The 21300-nt window shown below is 32.1% G+C and overlaps 7 protein-coding genes across 8 annotated transcripts; 5 read left to right on the top strand and 2 right to left on the bottom strand.

Annotated features, from left to right (window-relative positions):
* Positions 1-343: 343 nt before the first annotated feature.
* On the top strand, positions 344-1909 carry LOC128396095 (cytochrome P450 4V2-like). Its single transcript, XM_053356617.1, has 4 exons — positions 344-447; positions 528-864; positions 966-1220; positions 1285-1909. The coding sequence occupies exons 1-4, from the start codon at positions 349-351 to the stop codon at positions 1812-1814; spliced, it is 1221 nt and encodes a 406-aa protein (XP_053212592.1). The 5' UTR covers positions 344-348; the 3' UTR covers positions 1815-1909.
* Positions 1910-3300: 1391 nt separating this feature from the next.
* On the bottom strand, positions 3301-5668 carry LOC128396114 (FERM and PDZ domain-containing protein 4-like). Of its 2 annotated transcripts, XM_053356640.1 has the most exons (3): positions 5506-5668; positions 4155-5314; positions 3301-3706 (listed from the first exon to the last, which is right to left on the bottom strand). In XM_053356640.1, exons 2-3 carry the CDS (start codon positions 4672-4674, stop codon positions 3396-3398), a joined length of 831 nt encoding a protein of 276 aa, XP_053212615.1. In that variant the 5' UTR covers positions 4675-5314; positions 5506-5668; the 3' UTR covers positions 3301-3395. The 2 variants fall into 2 exon arrangements, with proteins under 2 accessions (XP_053212615.1, XP_053212614.1); XM_053356639.1 differs by lacking the exon at positions 5506-5668 and having other exon boundaries at positions 4155-5348.
* Positions 5669-6594: 926 nt separating this feature from the next.
* Positions 6595-8603, top strand: LOC128396097 (alpha-(1,6)-fucosyltransferase-like). Its single transcript, XM_053356620.1, has 3 exons — positions 6595-7016; positions 7154-7769; positions 7895-8603. Exons 2-3 carry the CDS (start codon positions 7202-7204, stop codon positions 8320-8322), a joined length of 996 nt encoding a protein of 331 aa, XP_053212595.1. The 5' UTR covers positions 6595-7016; positions 7154-7201; the 3' UTR covers positions 8323-8603.
* A 474-nt stretch (positions 8604-9077) lies between these two features.
* On the bottom strand, positions 9078-10755 carry LOC128396247 (ER degradation-enhancing alpha-mannosidase-like protein 2). Its single transcript, XM_053356803.1, has 6 exons — positions 10544-10755; positions 10195-10451; positions 9983-10108; positions 9553-9906; positions 9342-9466; positions 9078-9275 (listed from the first exon to the last, which is right to left on the bottom strand). Exons 1-6 carry the CDS (start codon positions 10648-10650, stop codon positions 9078-9080), a joined length of 1167 nt encoding a protein of 388 aa, XP_053212778.1. The 5' UTR covers positions 10651-10755.
* Positions 10756-11673: 918 nt separating this feature from the next.
* LOC128396128 (collagen alpha-1(XVII) chain-like) lies at positions 11674-13341 on the top strand. The gene is made up of 4 exons (XM_053356661.1): positions 11674-11936; positions 12017-12192; positions 12258-12652; positions 12720-13341. The coding sequence occupies exons 1-4, from the start codon at positions 11896-11898 to the stop codon at positions 13038-13040; spliced, it is 933 nt and encodes a 310-aa protein (XP_053212636.1). The 5' UTR covers positions 11674-11895; the 3' UTR covers positions 13041-13341.
* Positions 13342-14592: 1251 nt separating this feature from the next.
* Positions 14593-15893, top strand: LOC128396360 (uncharacterized). Its single transcript, XM_053356934.1, has 3 exons — positions 14593-15010; positions 15103-15340; positions 15398-15893. Exons 1-3 carry the CDS (start codon positions 14961-14963, stop codon positions 15662-15664), a joined length of 555 nt encoding a protein of 184 aa, XP_053212909.1. The 5' UTR covers positions 14593-14960; the 3' UTR covers positions 15665-15893.
* An 854-nt stretch (positions 15894-16747) lies between these two features.
* Positions 16748-21227, top strand: LOC128396356 (uncharacterized). The gene is made up of 3 exons (XM_053356929.1): positions 16748-17221; positions 17493-17693; positions 20126-21227. The coding sequence occupies exons 1-3, from the start codon at positions 16954-16956 to the stop codon at positions 20350-20352; spliced, it is 696 nt and encodes a 231-aa protein (XP_053212904.1). The 5' UTR covers positions 16748-16953; the 3' UTR covers positions 20353-21227.
* The last annotated feature ends 73 nt before the right edge of the window (positions 21228-21300 follow it).

Consider the following 21300-nt stretch of genomic DNA (forward strand, 5'->3'; position numbering starts at 1 on the left):
AAAATTGTTTCGTTGTTACCTTTAAGAGAAATTTTCATAATTGATCGTATGAGAATAATAATTAACTCGATTGTGTGATGGAAAAGATCGTTCTAACTTGGTATTATGTCCATAAACCAGTGTCTAGTTTAATCAACCAGATTTACCATGCTCTCAGATTTCATAGTGTTCCGAGTCACCCAATTTTCGGTCATATAAAGTATCTCATACCGAAGTTTCCTAATCCGTATTACGAATCAATCGATGCATCGAGTAAGTAACTTTCTTTCATAATTTTCTGTTTTCAAACACCAAATTCATTGTTGGTCAATTTTCGCGATTCTTTTGGTCATAGAAAATTATAACCTTATGATGGAATCTAATGACCCGGTCAAAGGCTCAGAAATTTCCGTTGTCTGGATCGGTTGGTATCCAATCTATTGCATCTCTGGTGCTGCTGTGCTCGAGGTATGCATGGGAATATGATCGATTAACTTTTCATTTCATGAATTTACTCAGAATCTTTTTTCTACTTGACCTGTTCTCAGGCTGTTCTGTCAAAATCCAATGTTGCTAAGCCCTCTTTCTATAAATACATTGGACTTCGAGATGGTTTAGTTACATCCGATCCTGATAAATGGCGATTACACTGTAATCTGATTGAGCCTTTTTTCATCGCCAAAAGGCAAAAGTATTTCGCTGAAATCATGAACAAGGAGATCAGTAAACTACCGCACCACATTAGGACAAAAGTTGGTGTTCCTTGTGATATCAAACAGCTAATTAATTTGAGTGCGATAAATATCATCACCGAAGTTTTTTTAAATATACCAAGTGATGAATTAATTGATATAAAATATTCTTGGCTGGATAACATTGAGAAAGGTGAGAATTGTTTTATTCAATTCGTTTGCAGTTGACTTTTCTGGTCTAGAAAGTTATTCCTCAAGACTCAATTTGGTCTCTAACAAACTGAATATTTGCAGGTAAAGGAATCGAATCAGCACAAATTATAGCAGAGAAATATAGACAAGCAGCATTGGAACGAGGAAATAATAATAACGAAAATGATTCCAAGAATAAAAGAAAAGAGTTCGAAAGCTTATATGAGTTGTTGAACGAGAAAGAAACGAAGGAGGTAAATATGGACAAAGAGGAAATTTTCGATGAGCTGATGACCATTATAGCTGCTGGACATGAGACGATATCGGTTGCGATGCAATGGACATTATTTCTTTTAGGTGAATACAGATTTTCCTCGAAAATTCTATTTGTATTATTCTAATTTAATCCAATTCTCTTTAGGTAATAATCCTCAGATTCAAGATCGACTTTATAAAGAAATTGTTGATCTATTTCCTGGAGATACTTCGGTTGATGATTTAGAAAAAATTTCTCAGTGTCAATTCCTTGATCAATGTATCAAAGAATCGCTTCGACTAAAGCCCCCAGCCCACGCAATTGCACGTAAATTGGAAGAGGATGTCATCATTAATGGATCTAAATTGTTAAAAGATTCGATTGTAACAATTAACTTAAGTGCAACGCATTATGATCCTAAATTTTTTCCCAATCCATTGAAATACGATCCCGATCGATGGTCGTTTATCCAAAAAGATACTTTGCCGAAAGGAGCTTATGTCCCCTTCTCTCTTGGGCCGAGAAATTATATTGGTTATCGTTTCGCTTTACTTGGAATGAAAGTTTATCTAATTCATATTATTCGAAAATCTACTTTCAAGTCGACCCGTAAAGAAGATGAGATCGGTCACAGATTCGAGGCATCGCTCAAACCAACATCTAGTTTGGAACTTGTATTCAAAATGAGAGAATAATAAATTACCAAATTAAAACTTTTTCTTTTGAAAACAACAAATATAGTCAATTGAGCTATGTTGCCAAGTTGGCTCATCACTCACTAGAATTAAATTGAATTTTTCCAGAATATAAACTAATCCAGCCGAATTTTTGTTCTTTGAAAGCTTGCTCCACGTCCAAAAAAGACATTATCGATATTAAAATCTCAAGCTAGAATCAAGCCAACGACAGGTTCAACCCGCTGAGAATTCAAATCTTTTCCACCATGAGTGAGGAGGTCCAACCCAGCAAAAATCATTGACCCCCAAACAGTTAGACTAAAATTTGGCTCTCGGTAGGAATTAACAATTCATAACCGAAAGACATTAAAACCAAAAATTAAAACATTGAATTTACTCTCAGTTCCTATTGTGACCCTTTGCGATGAGAGCTTTTTTTGGGGATCGTAATCAACAACGTAGGTCGTTAGTAAACGACCGCTGCCAACAAAGTCTGTCTTTAAAATTCTATTACATGTGAATCGTTCGGTGGAAGGACCAGCAGAGCTATTTACCCTCCTCTCCAGCTTGGCTCCGTTGCATTCCTGAAAAGCTGCAATGAACTTGAAATTTTTCTCTCTATAACTTTTGACGGTTCCTCCGTGCAATTGATACTACCCCGCATATTTTGAGTGAAAAAATTCAGTAACATTGCCTATAGGAAGAAAAAAGAAGGGTTAATGAATATAAAATTAAAATAATAGATTAGATTTGGATTTTTATTAGATTAATTTGGTATTAACACTTACCTCTGATTAAGTTGTTTTTGAAACTGAGATTAAATACTGGGCGTTTTTTATCCACGACAGCTTTTACACTGAATATCTCCAGAACTAAAGTCATATGAATGTCAGACTTGACCAGAGGACTGAACAGAATAGAAGCGCTCGACCTAAGATTTTCAAGGTCATTGAGACCTTAAAATGACCTTTGGACGCTGCCTCCGGAAAATGACCTTGAAAGTCTTAGGGTCGAGCGCTTCTATTCTGTTCAGTCCTCTGGTCAAGTCTGACATTCATATGACTTTTAGTTCTGGAGATATTCAGTGTAAAAGCCGTCGTGGATAAAAAAACGCCCTGTGAATATGCAATATTTAAAACAATAAAACTTTGGAGCAATTAAAATAATTAATCTGTTAGATTTGTCGTGAGAAACAACAAAAGACTTTTTTGTAAATTAATTAAAACAATATTCGCATGATAGGTCGATCAATCGATATCGTCACTCTACCGAAAAACTGGCACCTTGAAGAGAAATTTGCCTAATTTATCCTATGAGAATAATTAACTCGATTGTGTGATGGAAAATTTAATAAAAATAAACATTTTCTTGGATCTTAAAATGATCAATTAACACATTCAACAAGTGATTTTCAATTAGGAAATTGTTTCGTTTTACGATAAAATTACCTGTAGACTTGTTTCGATTCGCATCAACTTGATGAATACAAAATCAGATTAAGAGAAAAAGTTATTTATTGATGAAAGTTTATAAAATTTACTCAATGAGTGTGAAGAAACACAAGATTAACAAAAAAATGAAATAGGACAAAAAGATTGACTAATCAGATTCGTTACAAACTTTTCTCACATCATCTGTAGCTTTCCAAAATCTCGCAATTATCTCATCTAGTTCTTGATTAAAGGAGGGTGAACTTGTTGGTGGAGGTGGTATTATTAGTGAGCTTAGGTAATCACAGTCATCCTTATTAGATTCGTAACCATTGTCATAATTAGATTCATCGAGGCTTAATGACATGGCTGTTGTCGGTGGTTGAGAAAAGTCAATCATTCGAAATTCATTTGGATCAATTGATTGTGAATATGACCAGGGGGCAACTCTAACCAAATGTTTACCATGATAACTTGGAGCTAAAGAAAAAAATATTTAAATATTAGTTATTAATTCACAATAACAATAACGAAAATCAAATAAAATGAACATGCAATTAACTAATGACACATTGAAACCTTGCAAGGGAAATAAAATTAAATAAAGAAACCTATGGAGTGATTTAATATAAATAATATTAATGAAATAACTGGAGTTATGATTGTAATAGTATTTAAACATGCTATCGAGCGAGAAAAAAATGTAAGGGAAAAATGGTTAAAACGATTACGATGATTATGATTAAGCTCCTACTCTTACCAATCATTGATTCACTTAAATCTTGACTTAATAGTTGACTGTTTTATTTTTACTTGGTTTCATTGAATAACAGTCTTTTGTTGCTTGGAAATTCAAAAAGAGAAAGAGAAGTTAACATGAAAATGAGAGCGAAAGTTAAAGTGATTTAGAATATAATATTCATCATACCTGAATCAGTCCACCATGAAGGTCCCACATCCCAGTAGACGGGAATCTCTTTGGAATCATTTTCATCTCCAGTTTTTGTTAATAATTGATGATAACCTTTTAGAACCAAGGTAAACTCCTCAGCGTCTTTCTCGTCCAGAGCAAAATGTAACGGTGAGGTTTCGATTGAACTACCAGTACCTTTTAATTGTATTTCAACGGTAAAACTAAGATCATCGTCTTTGGTTACTTGAATACTAGTCACATCCTCTATTTTGGCTAAGGTTATCGGTGATGATTGACGTCCATGGGTAACATGACTAATACCATATTTTGGTGATATGAGTAATGCTAAATCAGCGGTTGAATCACGGATTATAGTTGAGAATAATTTAGCTCCATAACAGGGCAATTCACTGATGATGGTCAGATAATGAATTTTGGTTTGTCCTTCGGTCAAATGTTTCTGACCCGTTGGAATCAGGGATCGATTCTGTTTAAGGGAATGAATGAGATACTTTCGAAGTTGTTTACGTTTCATCGTTTCCGCCAAAGAATATGGCACAAAGGGTTCTAAACCATATTCCTTTTCGACTGCTTTTAGATTCTCTTTTCACTCGGTTATTAACCAATCCATTGACTAAAGCGTGTTGATAAAGTTGTAATGCACATAACCTTAAGGCTATTTCATATTTCAATTCGGGTGTAAATCTTTCCTGAATTACATCATTACATCACTGCAACATTGTCCATATAAATATTCAAAACTATTGGGATCCTTTTTAAATAACTCATTGGTATCTTTTGGCACAAAGGTCATCCTGAATAAACATCTTAAATTGTGAGCACCAGGTCGAGCAGCGATTTTGGATAAAGTATCTTTGGGATCTAGAATTGTTAACTTGTTCCGTCTTATTGATTTAATATGTTCCGTACAAAGGCTATAATATTCTGGACAACGAAGGTCAAGTTTCTCGGCCAGGGAGTTCAGAACATGTAATAGAACTGTCATATTTCGGTTTGACCATTTTCCAGGAAAACCTTCATGATGGCATGATAGGTACATCTGATTCAAATGCGGTTGACAATATAAAGGAGACTCATTAATAGCAACTCCTTCAGCAAATCGAACCCTTGATGAATTACAGATGTAGATTTTAATTTAGCTTTCTTGGCGGCTACTAAAATGGTTTACGAGTTGAATAGGTGAATTAAAGGTAAAAGAAAGAAAATGGAGAAAAGAAATGAAACAAAATAGAAACTGTAATATTCAATGGATAGTAGAAAAAAAGACAACAGATTAAGAAAAAAGAAAGACAAGAATTTGGTGAATTTGGTGAATTGGTGAAAATCGTTGCTAATATTTTCTTACCTTGATTGGATCATCAATCCTCTCATTATTTACACGAACAAATAATAATAATAAACTTAAATGTAATCGTAAATCATTGTCTACATTAAATAATAATCAGTTGATTACAAATTGTTCTCACATTTTAAGCAATTAAATGACAATCAATCAAATCGTTGAAAAAATTTACTCTCTCAGAAACTTCAACAAGTCAACAGCTATTCTCAAATTTGCTCTGCAAATAGACCGACTTGCTATTCTCACTACTTTTCTTCTTTTAGTGACATCTCTGGCTCACCAATCAACTAATGAGTTCCTTTTCTTTTTTTGATCAATCATTTTCAATTTAATTGTTTCGTCAACTCATTTAATTAGTCAAATTGTGATGAAGCTGCTGGTTGGCTAAAAACTTGTTGCTTATTGTTTTCTGAATCAGGTTATAGTGATCAGTCAACTTGTTATACGTTTTCAAGGCCAAGGTTTGAAATTGAATTGATTATTGGTCTAAATTGTAATTATAACAACCAAATTAGTTGCCCAGTTATTAAGACAATTAAAAAAATAACCAATTTTCTCATTTAAATCAACTCTCAGTGTTGCAATTATTTTGTTTTTCTTTTCTGGTAAATTTGGTTCTATTATTCAATTGGTAATCAATTCTCCAATAAACTAATTTGTTGATTGTTCCACTTCGAGAATGATAATTAGTTAATCTATTCTCGGGTATTAATGATGATTTAATGATAATTTGCAATATTTCAATAAAACTGTTTATTTTTCTGTAACTAATTGTATCTGATTGCTAATTAAAGTTAATGAGAAATGATAATAACGATGACGGTGGAGTAATTAACTTTTAATTGTCATCTTCATGTAATATAATCAACTAGATGTTTCTGTTAACCAGATTCACTAATTTACCTCGTTGTCAATGATCAAAAAATGAGGGATTTTATTGATTTACTGATTAACTTTAATTGTTACCGTTCACCTGGTAAATCAATTCGAAAGGAAGATAAAAGTTAATCAGTTGAAGAAAATTAGTAGAAAGAGAAAAAGAAAGAGAAAAAAGAAAGAGAACAAGGAGAAAGAAAGAGAGATGAAGATGAAGATGAAGATCCATTGAGAGGATGTTTGAGTTGTTTCATTTTCTAATTCAGTTTACAACAATTCCATCACCTGATAGTCTAATTGTGACGCATTTAATCAATTAATTGTTCGTCTTGTATTCTAATTGACTCGATGATGTGTTAGAACAATTAATAAGCTTTGGAATTGTCAACAATTAAGAAAATAGAATCGATTGTTTTTCTTTTTCTTCTCAAAAAGTGTCAATGTTTCATTCCTGTTTTCCTTTCTTCTTCAACGTGTTATTTATTTAATCCACTGTAACTGGTTTAGTGTGATGAGAGTTTTCAATTTCCAGAATTAATATCACAATTATGATTATCCTTTTCATTGGTCCAGTATTAAAGGAAATCAATCTCATCATAATCAACGCTTTAAACAACAACAACAACAGTTGATCAAATGTAGGATAAGTTAATGACTCGCTAATCTTGTTATTAGAACCCTCATCATATGGTTTTCTTTAATCAATTATATTTGTTTCTCTTTCTCAATTGTGATTAATTTTTCTTACATTCTAATCTATTCATCTAAATGGTAGAGATGTAACATCGATAATCACTGATAATCAAACGTTAATTGTTCACTGATGGCCCTTAATTTTGCTTATGCTGGTCGTGTCTTGGTTGGTGTTGTTTTTGTTTGGTTACTGTTGATATTTTTCATTGGTGGTCCTCTCCTTAAACGGACTGAAGGTGATTATAGTTTGATTAACAGTGAAAATGGTGAATTAATATTGGCCAGATTATCTCGTGCTACCAGTGAATTGGACTCCCTGAAAGCTCAAAATGAAGAGCTTCGAAATTTGTTACAAAATTATATTCCATTGGATTTCCAGCTGAATAAAGCATCAGATCTATTGAAGGACAGTAATGGTCCATCTCCTCAATTGCCTCTTGTGGCTGAGGCTCAGAATCAGAATTTACAGTCTCCCTTGTCATCAGCCTTAGTACCATCATTGTCTTCATCATCTCCATCATCTGTACCTTTATCATCACCTTTTTCATCAGTACCAAATCTTAAATATGAACAGGCCAGAAGACGCCTTTCATTTAGCTACAATGAACTTGCATTTTTCCTCAACAATCAATTTAAACACAACACAACTCTCCTTAAATTTGTCAATGAACATCGGGCCAGTTTCATGTATGATCTTGGTAAGTTAACTCACCTCCAACAATTGTATATCTACTGTTACAATTTACCCATAGACTCTTGAGATTAATGATCAACAATGATTGTAATGTTTTCTTTATTTTTTCCCCGTTGTTTTGACTTTTAGGATCTCTATCGGATCGCGATTATGAATGGCGTAAAAATGAGCTTAAAAAGCTGACCAAATTTTTCCTTGATGTAGTTGACAAATTACAGAATCCTGTTGATTGTGCCACCGCCAATAAATTGGTTTGTCGTTTAAACAAAGGCTGTGGATTCGGCTGTCAAATGCACCATGTTTCTTATTGCATGGTTGTTGCTCTTGCCACCCAAAGAACGATGATAATTGATTCAAATAATTGGCGTTATGTTTCAAATCAAAATGCTCATGGGACAAGAGAACCCTCTTGGAACTTAATCTTCCAACCAATCAGCAGAACTTGTCTTACCGCCGAGGGAAAATCTCGTAAACCGTGGAGCGATGGTTCAACAGCCCAGGTCAGACCATTTTCCCACCTTGATTCAAATCTCACTCAGATCAGTGAATCAGCTTAAAGTATTTACAATGAATACTAAATGTATTCAAGTAGAGTTACAATGAATATCATCCTGAATACGATTCAGATTTCACCCTGGCACCTTTGCCAATTGTATTCACTCACTTCCTTGCATTGGATTGCAAGGAAACAAACACTTAAACCAGTCACCTTGAAAAAAAAACACTCTATCCAATTCAATCAATTAATAGAAATTTATCCTTTTACATTTCACCCTAATTCAGTTGACTGGTATCTTTTGATTGAAGTTTCAGTGAACATGAATTAGAGATGAAAACTGTAACCATCAATTAGACTCTTTTGTGATATTCACTGATTACTTTTTATTACATCTCTATTATTGTACTAGTTTGAGTTTCAACTCAATAGACTCAATTTTTCCTGTTCATCTATTTTTTTTGCCAACAAGTTAACATATACTTTAGATTCTGAAAAACATGAAGAGTCTTCATTCAGCGGAAGTCGATTCTCGAGAAATCTCAATCGTTCAAGTGTTTCCTTTATAATCCTCACTGAATAACAATTAACTTAAACATGCATTAGACTTTGTAGCTCATCTGAGACCGTTTTTAATAACTTCATGTTTAGAGGAAAATCCATTAGCAGAAATAGTTTTTTTTCTTGTTCATTAATCAACAACCATTTCAGCTCAATGAAAACCCCATTAGACTTTCAACTTTAGTTTACTTTCTAAGCTCGAAAAAAATATATTCTAATTGTATGAATATCTTTGGTTCCTTTGAAATTGGAGATTTACCTCCTACTACTTGATAGAAGTATTTTTAAACTTGATATTCTACTCTCTGAGAATTCAGGTCTCAACGGGTTCCCGTTTCGTTTGACATTGTTGTTAGCGACATCGAAAAATTCTGGAATAAAACCATAGCGTTTAAGTACATATCGATAGTTGAGTATAGTCTTCTGAGCTTGTTCAATGTCACCAATTAGTGTCTGAAAGATTAAGATGCATACAAAGATTATTAGTTATCTCATTAGAAGAAGTGATTATGAACTGACCAAAAGACCAGGGAAAAAAGATTCTAAGGATTGAAAGACAGGCATAGTTGTTAATCCGTTGTTCATGTGGACGACAAAGTACCAATCCTCCCTTCTCATATATTTGTTGATTGCTTGGTGATAAACTTTTGAATGAAATTAAGAAACATTAGTATTCAGATAATAATTAATTGATTATATATGATAATCTTTCGGTAGTTTTTGTCTTTACCATTGAACATGTCCATTAGTTCAGGCATTTTAAGAAGCAAAGCTCCTTTGACTAGATATTCAAAATAAGAATCTACACCTGAGCCAATACTTGATTCGATTGCTGTCCATTTACCGTCAGAGGTGTTGATATGATTACCGACTAGATTAAGGTGAGATCTATATGAATGTAGAGCCCTAAGGGCATTTAAGGCAGTTGTTTCAAAAATAGGATCACCGGTTAGTCGAGAGAGTGTGGCAAATTCAACTATAAATGTGCCCACTCCAGCGGTACAAGTGACCGGTGTCTCTTCCAGAGGTACACCATATCTTAGATTAACAGTTCCATAAGGCATTCCAGTTTTCGTTTGAAAAGCTAAATCGATGAATAAAAAAACAGAAATTAACTTGACAATAACGATGATTGAATTTGATCCAATTTCTAAAGCTACCTGGTAATAATTTTCTTCCAACTTTAACAGCTAACCGAAGAAGAGGACCTTCGCAAGGCCAACCAGGCTCGAGTTCCATGCCACTTTTATACGACAATAAGTGAGCGGATAAAAGTCCTCCAACAACTATAGAAATGGAAGATAAAATTGATTAGAAAATGGCAGAAGAAAATTCATTGGAATGATGCAATGAAATGGGAATAACCATTTACCTCTTATATTTGTTTCGAAAACAGAAACATTTATATTCTGATTAAAATCAACATTGTCAACAATATATCGAGTAACACGTTCAAATTCCGAATAATTTTGAAACAATATAAGTGAATCCATTGAGTCAATTAATGTCAATGAAAAATTACCCCAAGTTTCAACACCTTGACAAGTAATTGGTTTAAGCTCATCATAATTACCAGCATTTGTAGCATAATTTTCATAAGCATAATTAAACATAGACTTTAACTTATTTCTAAATAAAAAAACAAAGGGAAACAAAAAAAACAAAATCAATCAATGAAAGTAAACGAAACAATTAATTACAATTAACAACAACAAACTTACCTGTAAAAATGAATCTCTTCAATTGTCAAATGTTTAGCAAAAGAACCGGTCAATAGATGAACTGGAATTATCAACAAAATAAAGATATTCCATCCTTTCAGTTCCATAGTTCATGATATGGAAATTAGAAAGATATTAATTGAAAATTGGTTACAAATAAATTAAATTAAATTAAATTAAATTAGTAAATAAAATTAGAAAAATAATTTTGTTTAAATGCCAACAAGTATTTCGGTTTCCATGGAAACCGAGACACTGCCATCTATTGGTTTGCGAAATAACCTTTGATTAGGTTTCCATGAGAATATTTGTTTTAATTGTTATAATTAAAAGAAACAATTAGTTAGAATGGATTAATTTTCTGAGTTGATTGTTCATTAAGGCTGATCGATTGGAGAAAATGTTATTCTTTGGTATAGAATTGAAAAGTTTTCAAACAAATCATCTGATTTAAAAGTTTCATCTTAATTAATTTGAATCATCTATTGATTATGATTGATTTAACTCTGATTACAATCAGTTAATTGATTCAAATGAAATGTAAAATTCCCATGGTAATTGTCATTCCAAGGATATTAATCAGTTTCGATTAACAATATTATTATCAAAAATTTCTGGTATGATTGATTAACCATAACAATCAAGGTTGATTGTTGATTTTTTATATTACCAAACACGATGAAATTTAAAGCGATTAACTGTTAATTTATTTTCACTCAAAGTTAAATTTAACTTGGAAAAATTAACTCATCAATATTATTCTAGACATGATTACCAATTAAAGGTAAACAATTAAGAAATGAACAAACAACAACCAGGTAACAATTTCGATAACTTTTTTATTGTTATATATTAGAAAAGCAAATTTCATCTTAAAGTGAATTAATCGTGACAATTACAATTAATCACGTTAAAATGTTTCATTTTTCTGCAAAATAATAGACAACGAGGTCGAATCATATGAATCATTACAATTATAATTCATCATTTAACAATTAGAAAAACAAAAACAATATAAGTTTGATCAACGATTGTTATTTTTACTCAACTCACTACCGATTGATTTGTTTACGATTTCATCCAAGGACCAATTAGCCAATATCATTGGAAATACCAAGAACAATTAATTAATCAACAGAATTCAAGTAGAATAACAAAATTAATTCATTCAACCAAAATTTATTGATTCCTTTTTTTTGATTAAATTAACCAAAGGAGAGTAACAATATAAATATGAAGCAATTTGTAACAATCTGATCAGTGATTTAGTTTTGTCCAATAAGAGTAACATCAACAATCAAGATTCACTTTTACAATTTACCAAAAACAACAATCAACTAATATTTTAGATCATGAATCCATTAATTGTTTTAACTGCTCTCACCACAATCAGGTTAGTAAAGTGAATTGGATTAATTTAATTCAATTATTTGAATTTGTCAATTGGTTCTCATTTGTTTCTTGTCAATTTAGTTTGTCATTCGCTCAAAATTTTGATCAATTTGGTATCAATGGAAATGGAATGGCCCCTGGTCAAGCTTCACTCTACCCTTTCTTACCACCTCCACCACCACAGCCAATGAACGGAGGTCCTCCACATGGACCAGGACCCCATGGACCTGGACATGTTCACGTCCCTCATCCTGAAAGTGAGTTACAATTACTAAACAATCAGTTTCCATTTACCGCCAATCTAACCTGTGATTTTTTGTAGGTCCTCTTGACCTGTTCCGACAAACCCCCAGACATGGAGGACCTGCAGGTCCCGCTGGACCCGCTGGGCCTTCGGGTCCCTCTGGACCAATGGGCTATCGAGGACCACCACCAGTTGGACCTTATTCAACCGGATTGCGATTACCTGGTGACTTCCAATTTCCAATGGGATTACCACCCCAATCGCAGTTCCGATTACCTCCTCCTTATCCTGGTCCAATGGATCAACTTATTGCTCAACAAGTAACTTCGACTGTTGAATGTTCTTGCTCAATTTCCTTCGGAATTCAAAATTCTAGCTCATTAGTACTTCCTCGAGCCCCTCAAAGCCTTTTCCCAGGAATCATTTGTGGTCCTGGTGCTGTTAGTCTTTGTAGAATTCAATGTATGGCTCAGGTAAGAAATCAGATCAATCGAATCATTTAAACCAATCAACTAATCGTAATATTTAAAATTCCTTCAGGCTCTCAATGCAAGTTTCGATCTAATCAATCAAGCAGTTAATCCAGTCGATGGAAATGGAGTCTCACTTCAACAATTCGTTTGTGGTAATCAAGTGAATACCACCACCGAAATTGGCTCAACAACCCCTGAGAACAATAGTCGAATGGTTAATATTAAATCTGAAACCTCATGTTCTGAACAATCAACCGATTATTCATCAACTAATCGACGAACTGAATCAATCGCCTTAGGGCCACAAGAATGTAACACAATCGCTAATATTGGATCTTTCCAACTTCCATCAATTCCTTCATCTGCTGTTCCATCAACAGTTAATTAGTGTAACAATTAACATGCGACAAATTATTCTAATTTATTATCATCAGTAATGATTGTATAAAATCAACGGTTATTAATTCAATCTGCAAATTGTATTCAAAGATGATCAACAAACGATTAATTTGAAAAACTAGTTGATTAGATTCAATTTTTCTTACCATTGATTAAATTACCATTAATTAATCAGCTGAATAACAATTAACTATTGATTTGCTTTTTTAATTTGCTATTGATTTAACTGTGATTGTTAACCTTTAATTTGATATTTAAACGATAAACGATTAATATTAATTATCTTTCAATCATTTCTCTTAATTTAATCATCACGTCAGCAATTAATCAATGATTAATTGTTCATAGAGAACAATTTATAATTAAAATAATATTAAGCGGTTGTGAGCAGTTTAATTGTTTACATCATGATTAACTAATTGCTTCGTCAATTAGTTTTAATCTGGGTGGTAATTAATGTAGATGATCAACAATTAAGTCTCAGAATTTTATCTGTGGCAATTAGTTAATTTTGATTATTTACTTTTTGTCAACAATTTAAATCAACTTTTTAAGATTGTTAATTGTGTCAATTTTTGATTAACTTTCTCAACAATTTAACGATAATTTGATCATCGAGACGGAAATAATTATAACTATTCATTTGTCGCAACAATTTAGATGATCATTAAAGATACAATTTAACTACTGATCGATTACAATTAACTAACAAATGAGAGCAAATTGTTGAAATTTTAATCATTTCAATCTAATTGTTGATCAGTATTAGCAAATCTTTGAAACAATTATGATTTAATTCAATGCTGATGAGATGTAAACAATTGAACAGAAATTATGAATTCCAGTTAAGGTTAAATGAGTTCGTGATTAATTTTGATCTTCATGATTAACAACAATTAGTGAATTAACCATCTTCATGGTCAAGCAATTAAAGTATCAAACAATAAATTGTAAATCATTAATTTAACTGATTTAACTTTAAAAAAGTGACTCTGGTCATTTATTAAATTAAAACAAATACAAGGTTTTAATTGTGATCAAAAATTTTAATTTCTAATGTGATTAACTAAATATTTTAATAAAAATTTCCTGATTACAATCAACAATTAAAACTCAGAGTAGCTTCTTAACTGACTAAGTAATTAGATACTCAAACAAATTGTTTCTCTTTAAACAATAATTAAAAATGGAAATGTCAACAATTAACAATCTAAATGGTTGAACAAAACTAATCAATTCCTTAAACAATTAGCCTTAAATAGATTACAATTCAACTACGCATCAAAACAGATCCGGTTGTTTACTATTCAACAATTAAATGAATTTGGGATGATCAATGTAACTATTAAATTGCTAGAACAACTGAATTAACAATAACAATTAATATCTAATCACAATGAGATATTAAATCTTAACCTTGTCTCAGCGTTTCTAATGTTTATCCATAAGAAATCATCTTCTATCCTCTTAATTATGTTTCAAGTGTTTATCGTAATTAAAGTGAATAGAAAACAAGGTGATCTTGATGATTCAGTTGATTGTTGATTAACCGAGTGGGTGGAACAGGTTAGCATGTTAACGATAATTTCCCATGTAATTCGGGATCGTTGTGAGTTTGCAATTCGCCATCGAACTAACAATTAACGTGATTTGAGATGTTCGTTGGCTCTTCCCTTTGTTATTAATTCTGATTGTTCAAAATTTCTGCTTAATCATTGCTCTTATAAGTTTCCTCCATTCTGATTGTTATTCCGATTCTCGAAACAATTAACCCATTCAGGGTACATGATAAACATTATCTGTTAATGATCGTCACTACAATCAACACCTAAACTTGTTGATCACTTAAATTGTTACCGTTCAACTGTGAACATCAATAAATCCAATCGAAGCTCAATTCTAATCGAAAATGTCGCCAACAATTATCCTGATTTTCGTTTGTTGTTTAATCAACTCAGGGTAAGATTTTCTATCTATTTAATTTGTTTCTTCTTCTTGTTATTGACTAATTGTTGACAATTATTCGTCTTTGTTTATTTCTAATCTATTAGTTGGAGTGCTACGATTTCAACTACAATGTTCAATTATCGACCTTTCGACAATTCTTTCGGTGAACTAGAAATCGTTCAACCAAATGTTACAATTAACTTAAATTGTTCTTGTATCATCTCAACACCAAATCCACAAAGTTTTTCTGAAACAATTCCTGGATTAACTGTAAATGGAAAATCAGATTATCGGTGTAACCAGAACTCTTTCAATGATTGTAAACTCTCTTGTCTTTCAAAGGTAAGAAATTCTTAATTGTTCATCAATCATTCATCATTCTGATCATTTAATCAACAGAAAAACGAACCGCTATTCAACATTGAATCTCGATCCATCGGTCAGAATATGACCAATGGTGTTAATCTGAACGATTATCTATGTGGCCTGAGGGGAAAAGGCGATTCATCAACGATGGTCTTCATCACAACCCAAATGGACTGTATTGAGAAATCAACGAACTTTGAACTGTTCAATTCAAAATCGCATTCGTTTTCCATGTCACCATCATCGTCATCAGTTAATTGTTCAAATGATGCAACATCAACATCACCAACAATCAGTTAATTTCCCTGGTGAATGAAAACAAAAAGACTTTAATAATAATCCTTATGAAAGGAAAAACTTGTTTAATTGTTGGTTAACTTTTCAAAGTTAATTGTAACAATTTAAATTTCCGCATCTTCAGATTTGTCTTTGTTTCATTTTAATTATGATGATATAATTTAATCAACTAATTAACTATTGTCTCTCATTCAAGTAATAATAAAACTTTTCTTCAATCATCATTAATAAATTGCTCTTTCTTATCATAACAAAATTTAACTAATCAACGATTAACATTATAATTAGTTAATCGCCAATTAACCAGGTAATAATTTTATTTTCCTCGTAATTTTAATTGCTAACAATTTAATTGAATATTTAACATTGAAATTAAATTGTTGTCTCTCTTTCCTATGGGCTTTTAATGAGAAACAAAATGTAAACAATCAGTTGATTATTAATTGTTAATAGTTAACTGATTGCGTGCAATTAATCATCAAACCACAATCAATGATAAATTGTTTTCCTATCACCACAATTTACTCAATTTACTAATTGTGGTAGTTAAATTTTCCTGCTAATTTGATGAACGAGATTTTTTTTATAAACAATTAACCTTGAAGATAAAAAACTTTTCATTACAATTAAAAATAAGATTTTCTGGTTAAACCAGAAAACCAGAAAATCGGAAATCAGCTGATTGATTGTTGATCTATTTTGGTGATTTATGTGATTAACTACGAGTAGAAAATGCTTCGAGTAATTAGTACTACTAATGACGAGCGAATGTTAATCAGATTTATATTCGTTTCCATGTTAATCTATCATCATTTTCGTTATTTAATTCAAGTGAAAGAGAAAATTTCGCCTCAGGGGTTAACCCATTTAGGTTACTTTCTTTTTCGCTTTGATAACCAGTTTTACTTTTCTTCTTCTTCTTAATTGTTAATCTTGATTGGCGCCTTCCAACGATTTAAGCCCAACCCTTAATCTAGAAGATTTGACCACTCGGTAGATGATTCGAATGTTTATCCATCATCTTGTTTTCTCTTCTTTCCGCTAGAAGAGGAAAAGAGAGGGAGAAGTAAAAGAGAGAAAAGAGAGAAAGAGAATGTGAGAGAAAAGCTCATTGGTTTTATTTTCTTTTCTCTTCAAACTTTTCTATTCTCTTTAGTGTCTCTTCTTGTTCTCCCGTTATAATTACTCTAATTATTTAATTAACTCTTCTAATTATATTCTCTTTTTGTTACCTTGTTTTCTTTTCTTCTTCAATTTGTTTTGTGTGTTTGATTGTTCCTTCAACCGATAAAATGGCTTCAATGCGTAGTCCGGATATTAATTTAATCCATTTCATCTTGAGACTGTTAATCGCTGTTGGAAGCTTTGTCTCTGCCATTTTTAAGATTCCCTTTGTTATTTTCGCCATTCAATTTGTTATTGATTTTGTTCTTAAAGGAACATCCGCCGGTGGGAATACTGATGCAGGGGACAGTGGAACTGCTCCTGGTCCATCTCCTGGAAGTAGTGACACTTCACCAAGTGATCAACCGGCTTCCGATGCACCCAAACAATTTGACTGTAAGTTGTTACTTTGTTTTTTTCTCCTTCTATTTCCATGTGTCTCTGTTACTATGACTCCTTTTTACCTTTTCCTCTGTTTTAACCTTTATGACCCAATGGTAATTTCTTTTCTTTTTTTGTTCTCTTCTCTTTCGCCCTCCATTAACCATAAACTCATTTCTACCAATTGTCTCCTTGCTCCCGCTCATTTCCTTCTCTACCAAACATTACCGAATTTTGTTAATATTCTATTCTTTTAATATTTTCTTTTTGTTCTCTTCTCAAATAGTGCCCATGGTTGAAGTCGCCTTAAATGTTGTCCTGTTGGTTTGTCTCTTCACCTCTGTCATGGTTGTCCTTTTCCGAGCCATTTACACAGTTGCCTTGGGTCGACTACTCAATGTATATTCATATCTAATAATTATGGGATTATGGATCGTCTTTGTGCTGATTACCATCATGACTAATGGTTGGAAAGGGCCATTAAATTGTAAGCGTCCATCTTGTTCCTTACTCTTAATCTGTTCTTTTTTATCTGATTACTATCAATAGGTTTTCTCGAGATTCGCTCTAATATCTAACAAAACTTGAGCTTATTGGCTTTTTTTCTGTTTTCAATTCTCCATCGAAACTCATCAAATAGACTGTGTGTTCTTTTTATTTCTACTTGTGCTTATGTAGACATCAACCTTTCAATCTTCTTGTGTTGCTAATCTATCTCGTAATAATATCAGCAAGAGACAACAAGATCGCCTACGGGGTTTACAACAAGCTACACTTTTAAGTGCAATCGTCCAAAAGAGACTGGTATCTTTTTTTTATTCTTTCTACCCTAGAGTTTGATGTTTCTTGCTGATCAAGTTTTTTTTCTCTTCTACAAAATTTTATTACTTCCAATAGAAAATCAAATGTTGGGAAGAGACAATTTCAGTGAACTTGCCAGTCAAGTGAAAAGTTTTCTTTTTTTCCTAATTTTCTTTTCTCTTGATTCTGATTCAATCTAATTTTTTTCTGTGTAGTTTACCTGCTTTTCCTTTTGTTTTTATTTCTATTCTTTGGGCTTGATTTGGTTTGCGATTGTTTTAATATCTTTCTATATGCAACTTCGTGACTAGTTTAACAGTCGGTGTATAAATTTACCTGTTTATATTCATCTCTTTTCTCCCACTTGATTAAAACAGAGAAGAAGAGGAAAGAGCTTCTCTATCTGAATCACTTTTCAAAGAATCTTCTTGTTCTTGATTTGTGTGTGTGCATGGTTCAGGTTGATTTTAATGATCGCCACGATGTATGCCTGATAAATACACGATCACGCTTTGGTTAGGTCACTAACAATGAATCTACTCATGAGTATATGTACTCGGTTAACCTTTCCATGTGTTTCGTATCTATTACATGTAATAACATTCAGCTGAAGATTCTCAATGATAATCAGTTACCTTTTCATTTTCATTTACCCTACAGCGTCTCAAACCTTTCACCTCCATCTTGCTTGGGTGTTTACTCTTTTCCTTAAATTATTTATATAATTAATTTTATTTTAGAATTTTCTTTTACCTGATTTATATCAAAAAAAAAATTGAGCTCATCGATTATCGTTGGCTTACATCATCGTAATCAAAATTGCAGCATCAGTTTTACATTTCGTTTACCACCAACTTATCATTAAACGATATGTTTACTCTCTCTCTCTCTCTCAATCAACTCTCTTAGTTTTACTTGAAAAGTTATATAATTGAGAGGTAATCATGATTACGATGAAAAGTTGATTCTTCATTCTGAAGGAGAAAATAATTGAAAGTTACCTGAGGATCGACGAGTCTGATGCAGGTTGTGTTTCCACTTGATCATGATGATGATCATTTATTGATGTTTATGTTTCTCTTTGTTTAATTTGACATTTATTGTAACAATTTAATTATTATATTTTTCCTTATATGTTATCATTGGCCTACAATTATGATAATATGTAAGTTAAACTTACCTTTTTAATCTTGAAAATCTAATGTATATCCGCACCATCATCATCATTATTGAATTAGTATTATACTCGAATAGAGTAGGAGGATTGAGGAGGGATAATGACGACGATGAATTAAGACTAAGGGAAAGTAAAGAAATCATCTTATACCAAATGATTATCTTACGATTACATCAAATAAATTAATTACGATTATGTTTGTTATGATGTTGCTCTTTCTCTCCTACATTTTCCTTGTAACTTTGTTTTCTTACCTGAGATTAGCTTATCCCCTTAATCAACTTGTTCTTATCTTCTTTATTTAACCTGCTTATCTGAATGAATATGTGAATCTTTTTCTCTTTAATTATGATAATCATTCAATAACAGTTTTAACCAAATGGTTTAATCCCAATACAACAATTAAGGAATCATTTTCAAGTTTATCCGCAGGGAAAGAATGAGAGACTCGTTAATCACTGGATTCATTTTTAATTTGATTTTCTATTTGTGATTGTTTCTCACATTGTTAATTTTCACATTCATGATTAGCATCATACAATTTATTAAAGTATCGTGAGTAAATTGAGAGGGTAAAGTCACTTCATCATTCATTTTTGAAAGGAAATAAACTTTAAACATCTCAGATGATCATTAATCTGTAAAGATAATCAACAAAAGAATCGACTTATTAATCATGAGAAATTAGTTGATCACTTTTGTTGATTGTTTGAATTTATTTAGATTGATCATGTTTACACTAACAATCAATCCAATGTAAATTATTTATGTGTTTAAAGAAAATTGTTGACATTACAAGTTCATTGGCAAAGTTACGATAACTTTAATTTGATTGATTTAATTTGTCGAAACAAATTTGTTTCGGTTCTCACAAAGCTTTACATTTGCTCAATATTGACCTTGTTCTAATTAATTATCATCTTTTCTCATCCATTATTTAGACGCTATTCTTGCAGCTCGTGCATTGCTCGTTGGATGGTTTGTCTTCACCGCTCCAGCTACTTGGCATTTTGTTTTGCTTCGATCTTCAATAATAATCGACATCATAACCTACCCTGCAATGATTGGAATCGCTATTCTCAATATTAAGTACAATTTTCTGAAAGTTGGAGTTGATCGTAAAATTGGTGTCTGGACACGATATAATAACTTAATCCGAACTTTATGAACTTAATAGTCGATTTCCCGATCATATTTAAATTAAACCTGTTCAAGTGCTTATCAATTTAATATCAAGTAAATGGACATTTGTTGTTTGTTCAGTGTATCCAGAATACAAATTATATATATAATGTCATCACTAATGATAATCAACAAGCATCATCGTTTCATGGCTTGGATTGTACATTAGTGTAAAAAAAGTTAAATTATCAATCAATTAATTGGAAGCACGCAAACACACAAGTAGAGTACGCAGCCCCTTCACCCACATTGACGGATCTCACTGTTTTCCATTTACAACATGATAAAACTTATGTAATATAATCAAATCAATTCTTGTGATGTTCATTCATATCTGCGGTTATTAATAACAGGACGATCTAACTAAGCTCAAGACAAGCGAAAAATTGACTCAAGAATCAAGTTTAACGGCAAATTGACGGCATTTTAGTAAACAGACATACACCATCTGTATCAAGCTTATAAACAACAACAAATTCATGTGTACATCCTTTCATGTTTACTACAAAACAATAGCGTATCCTTGAAAGAGAGTGATGGTTTACTTCCGTTTTGTAAAAATAACCGTAAATACTATTTAGCTGTGTAAATGTATACCTTATGAAAGAGGAACTCGATCAACAATGGTCTTAGGGCCAAGCCAAAAATAAATTGCCAAATGCGTTAAACTAACCATGTAAAGTTCACTTCCGAAATGAGAGGCATCACTTGAGTCAAATGCGTTCGCCATCTATTGACCTCTAACGAAATTGTTATTTTCTCATTTTCTTTCATAATTTTGATTCTTAACTCAAAATTGGTTTTGTATCTAAAGTATTTCCAATTTTCAACAATTAAAATTAATCATAAATCTGTAAACAATTTTATTATCCAAAAATAATCATCCCATTTCATTACTATTATCCCAATGGGAAAAATTGTACATTTCAAGTTA

Source organism: Panonychus citri, unplaced genomic scaffold (genome assembly GCF_014898815.1).
Source record: "Panonychus citri isolate SS breed McGregor unplaced genomic scaffold, ASM1489881v1 Contig00143, whole genome shotgun sequence".
NCBI lineage: Eukaryota > Metazoa > Arthropoda > Arachnida > Trombidiformes > Tetranychidae > Panonychus > Panonychus citri.

Excerpts from the sequence above, each read along its gene's own strand:
- LOC128396095 (XM_053356617.1), top strand. The coding sequence starts at position 349 with ATGATGGAATCTAATGACCCGGTCAAAGGCTCAGAAATTTCCGTTGTC. Across the intron at positions 448-527 it reads CTGGTGCTGCTGTGCTCGAG|GCTGTTCTGTCAAAATCCAA; the intron begins GTATGCATGGGA and ends ACCTGTTCTCAG. Across the intron at positions 865-965 it reads GCTGGATAACATTGAGAAAG|GTAAAGGAATCGAATCAGCA; the intron begins GTGAGAATTGTT and ends GAATATTTGCAG.
- LOC128396114 (XM_053356640.1), bottom strand. The coding sequence starts at position 4,674 with ATGAAACGTAAACAACTTCGAAAGTATCTCATTCATTCCCTTAAACAG. Across the intron at positions 3,707-4,154 it reads TTCATGGTGGACTGATTCAG|CTCCAAGTTATCATGGTAAA; the intron begins GTATGATGAATA and ends TTTTTTCTTTAG.
- LOC128396097 (XM_053356620.1), top strand. The coding sequence starts at position 7,202 with ATGGCCCTTAATTTTGCTTATGCTGGTCGTGTCTTGGTTGGTGTTGTT. Across the intron at positions 7,770-7,894 it reads CAGTTTCATGTATGATCTTG|GATCTCTATCGGATCGCGAT; the intron begins GTAAGTTAACTC and ends TTTGACTTTTAG.
- LOC128396247 (XM_053356803.1), bottom strand. The coding sequence starts at position 10,650 with ATGGAACTGAAAGGATGGAATATCTTTATTTTGTTGATAATTCCAGTT. Across the intron at positions 10,452-10,543 it reads GAAGAGATTCATTTTTACAG|AAATAAGTTAAAGTCTATGT; the intron begins GTAAGTTTGTTG and ends TTTTTTATTTAG. Across the intron at positions 9,276-9,341 it reads CTTTTTTCCCTGGTCTTTTG|ACACTAATTGGTGACATTGA; the intron begins GTCAGTTCATAA and ends TTAATCTTTCAG.
- LOC128396128 (XM_053356661.1), top strand. The coding sequence starts at position 11,896 with ATGAATCCATTAATTGTTTTAACTGCTCTCACCACAATCAG. Across the intron at positions 12,193-12,257 it reads TCACGTCCCTCATCCTGAAA|GTCCTCTTGACCTGTTCCGA; the intron begins GTGAGTTACAAT and ends GATTTTTTGTAG. Across the intron at positions 12,653-12,719 it reads GAATTCAATGTATGGCTCAG|GCTCTCAATGCAAGTTTCGA; the intron begins GTAAGAAATCAG and ends AAATTCCTTCAG.
- LOC128396360 (XM_053356934.1), top strand. The coding sequence starts at position 14,961 with ATGTCGCCAACAATTATCCTGATTTTCGTTTGTTGTTTAATCAACTCA. Across the intron at positions 15,011-15,102 it reads TGTTGTTTAATCAACTCAGG|TTGGAGTGCTACGATTTCAA; the intron begins GTAAGATTTTCT and ends CTAATCTATTAG. Across the intron at positions 15,341-15,397 it reads AACTCTCTTGTCTTTCAAAG|AAAAACGAACCGCTATTCAA; the intron begins GTAAGAAATTCT and ends TTTAATCAACAG.
- LOC128396356 (XM_053356929.1), top strand. The coding sequence starts at position 16,954 with ATGGCTTCAATGCGTAGTCCGGATATTAATTTAATCCATTTCATCTTG. Across the intron at positions 17,222-17,492 it reads TGCACCCAAACAATTTGACT|TGCCCATGGTTGAAGTCGCC; the intron begins GTAAGTTGTTAC and ends CTTCTCAAATAG. Across the intron at positions 17,694-20,125 it reads TTGGAAAGGGCCATTAAATT|ACGCTATTCTTGCAGCTCGT; the intron begins GTAAGCGTCCAT and ends TCCATTATTTAG.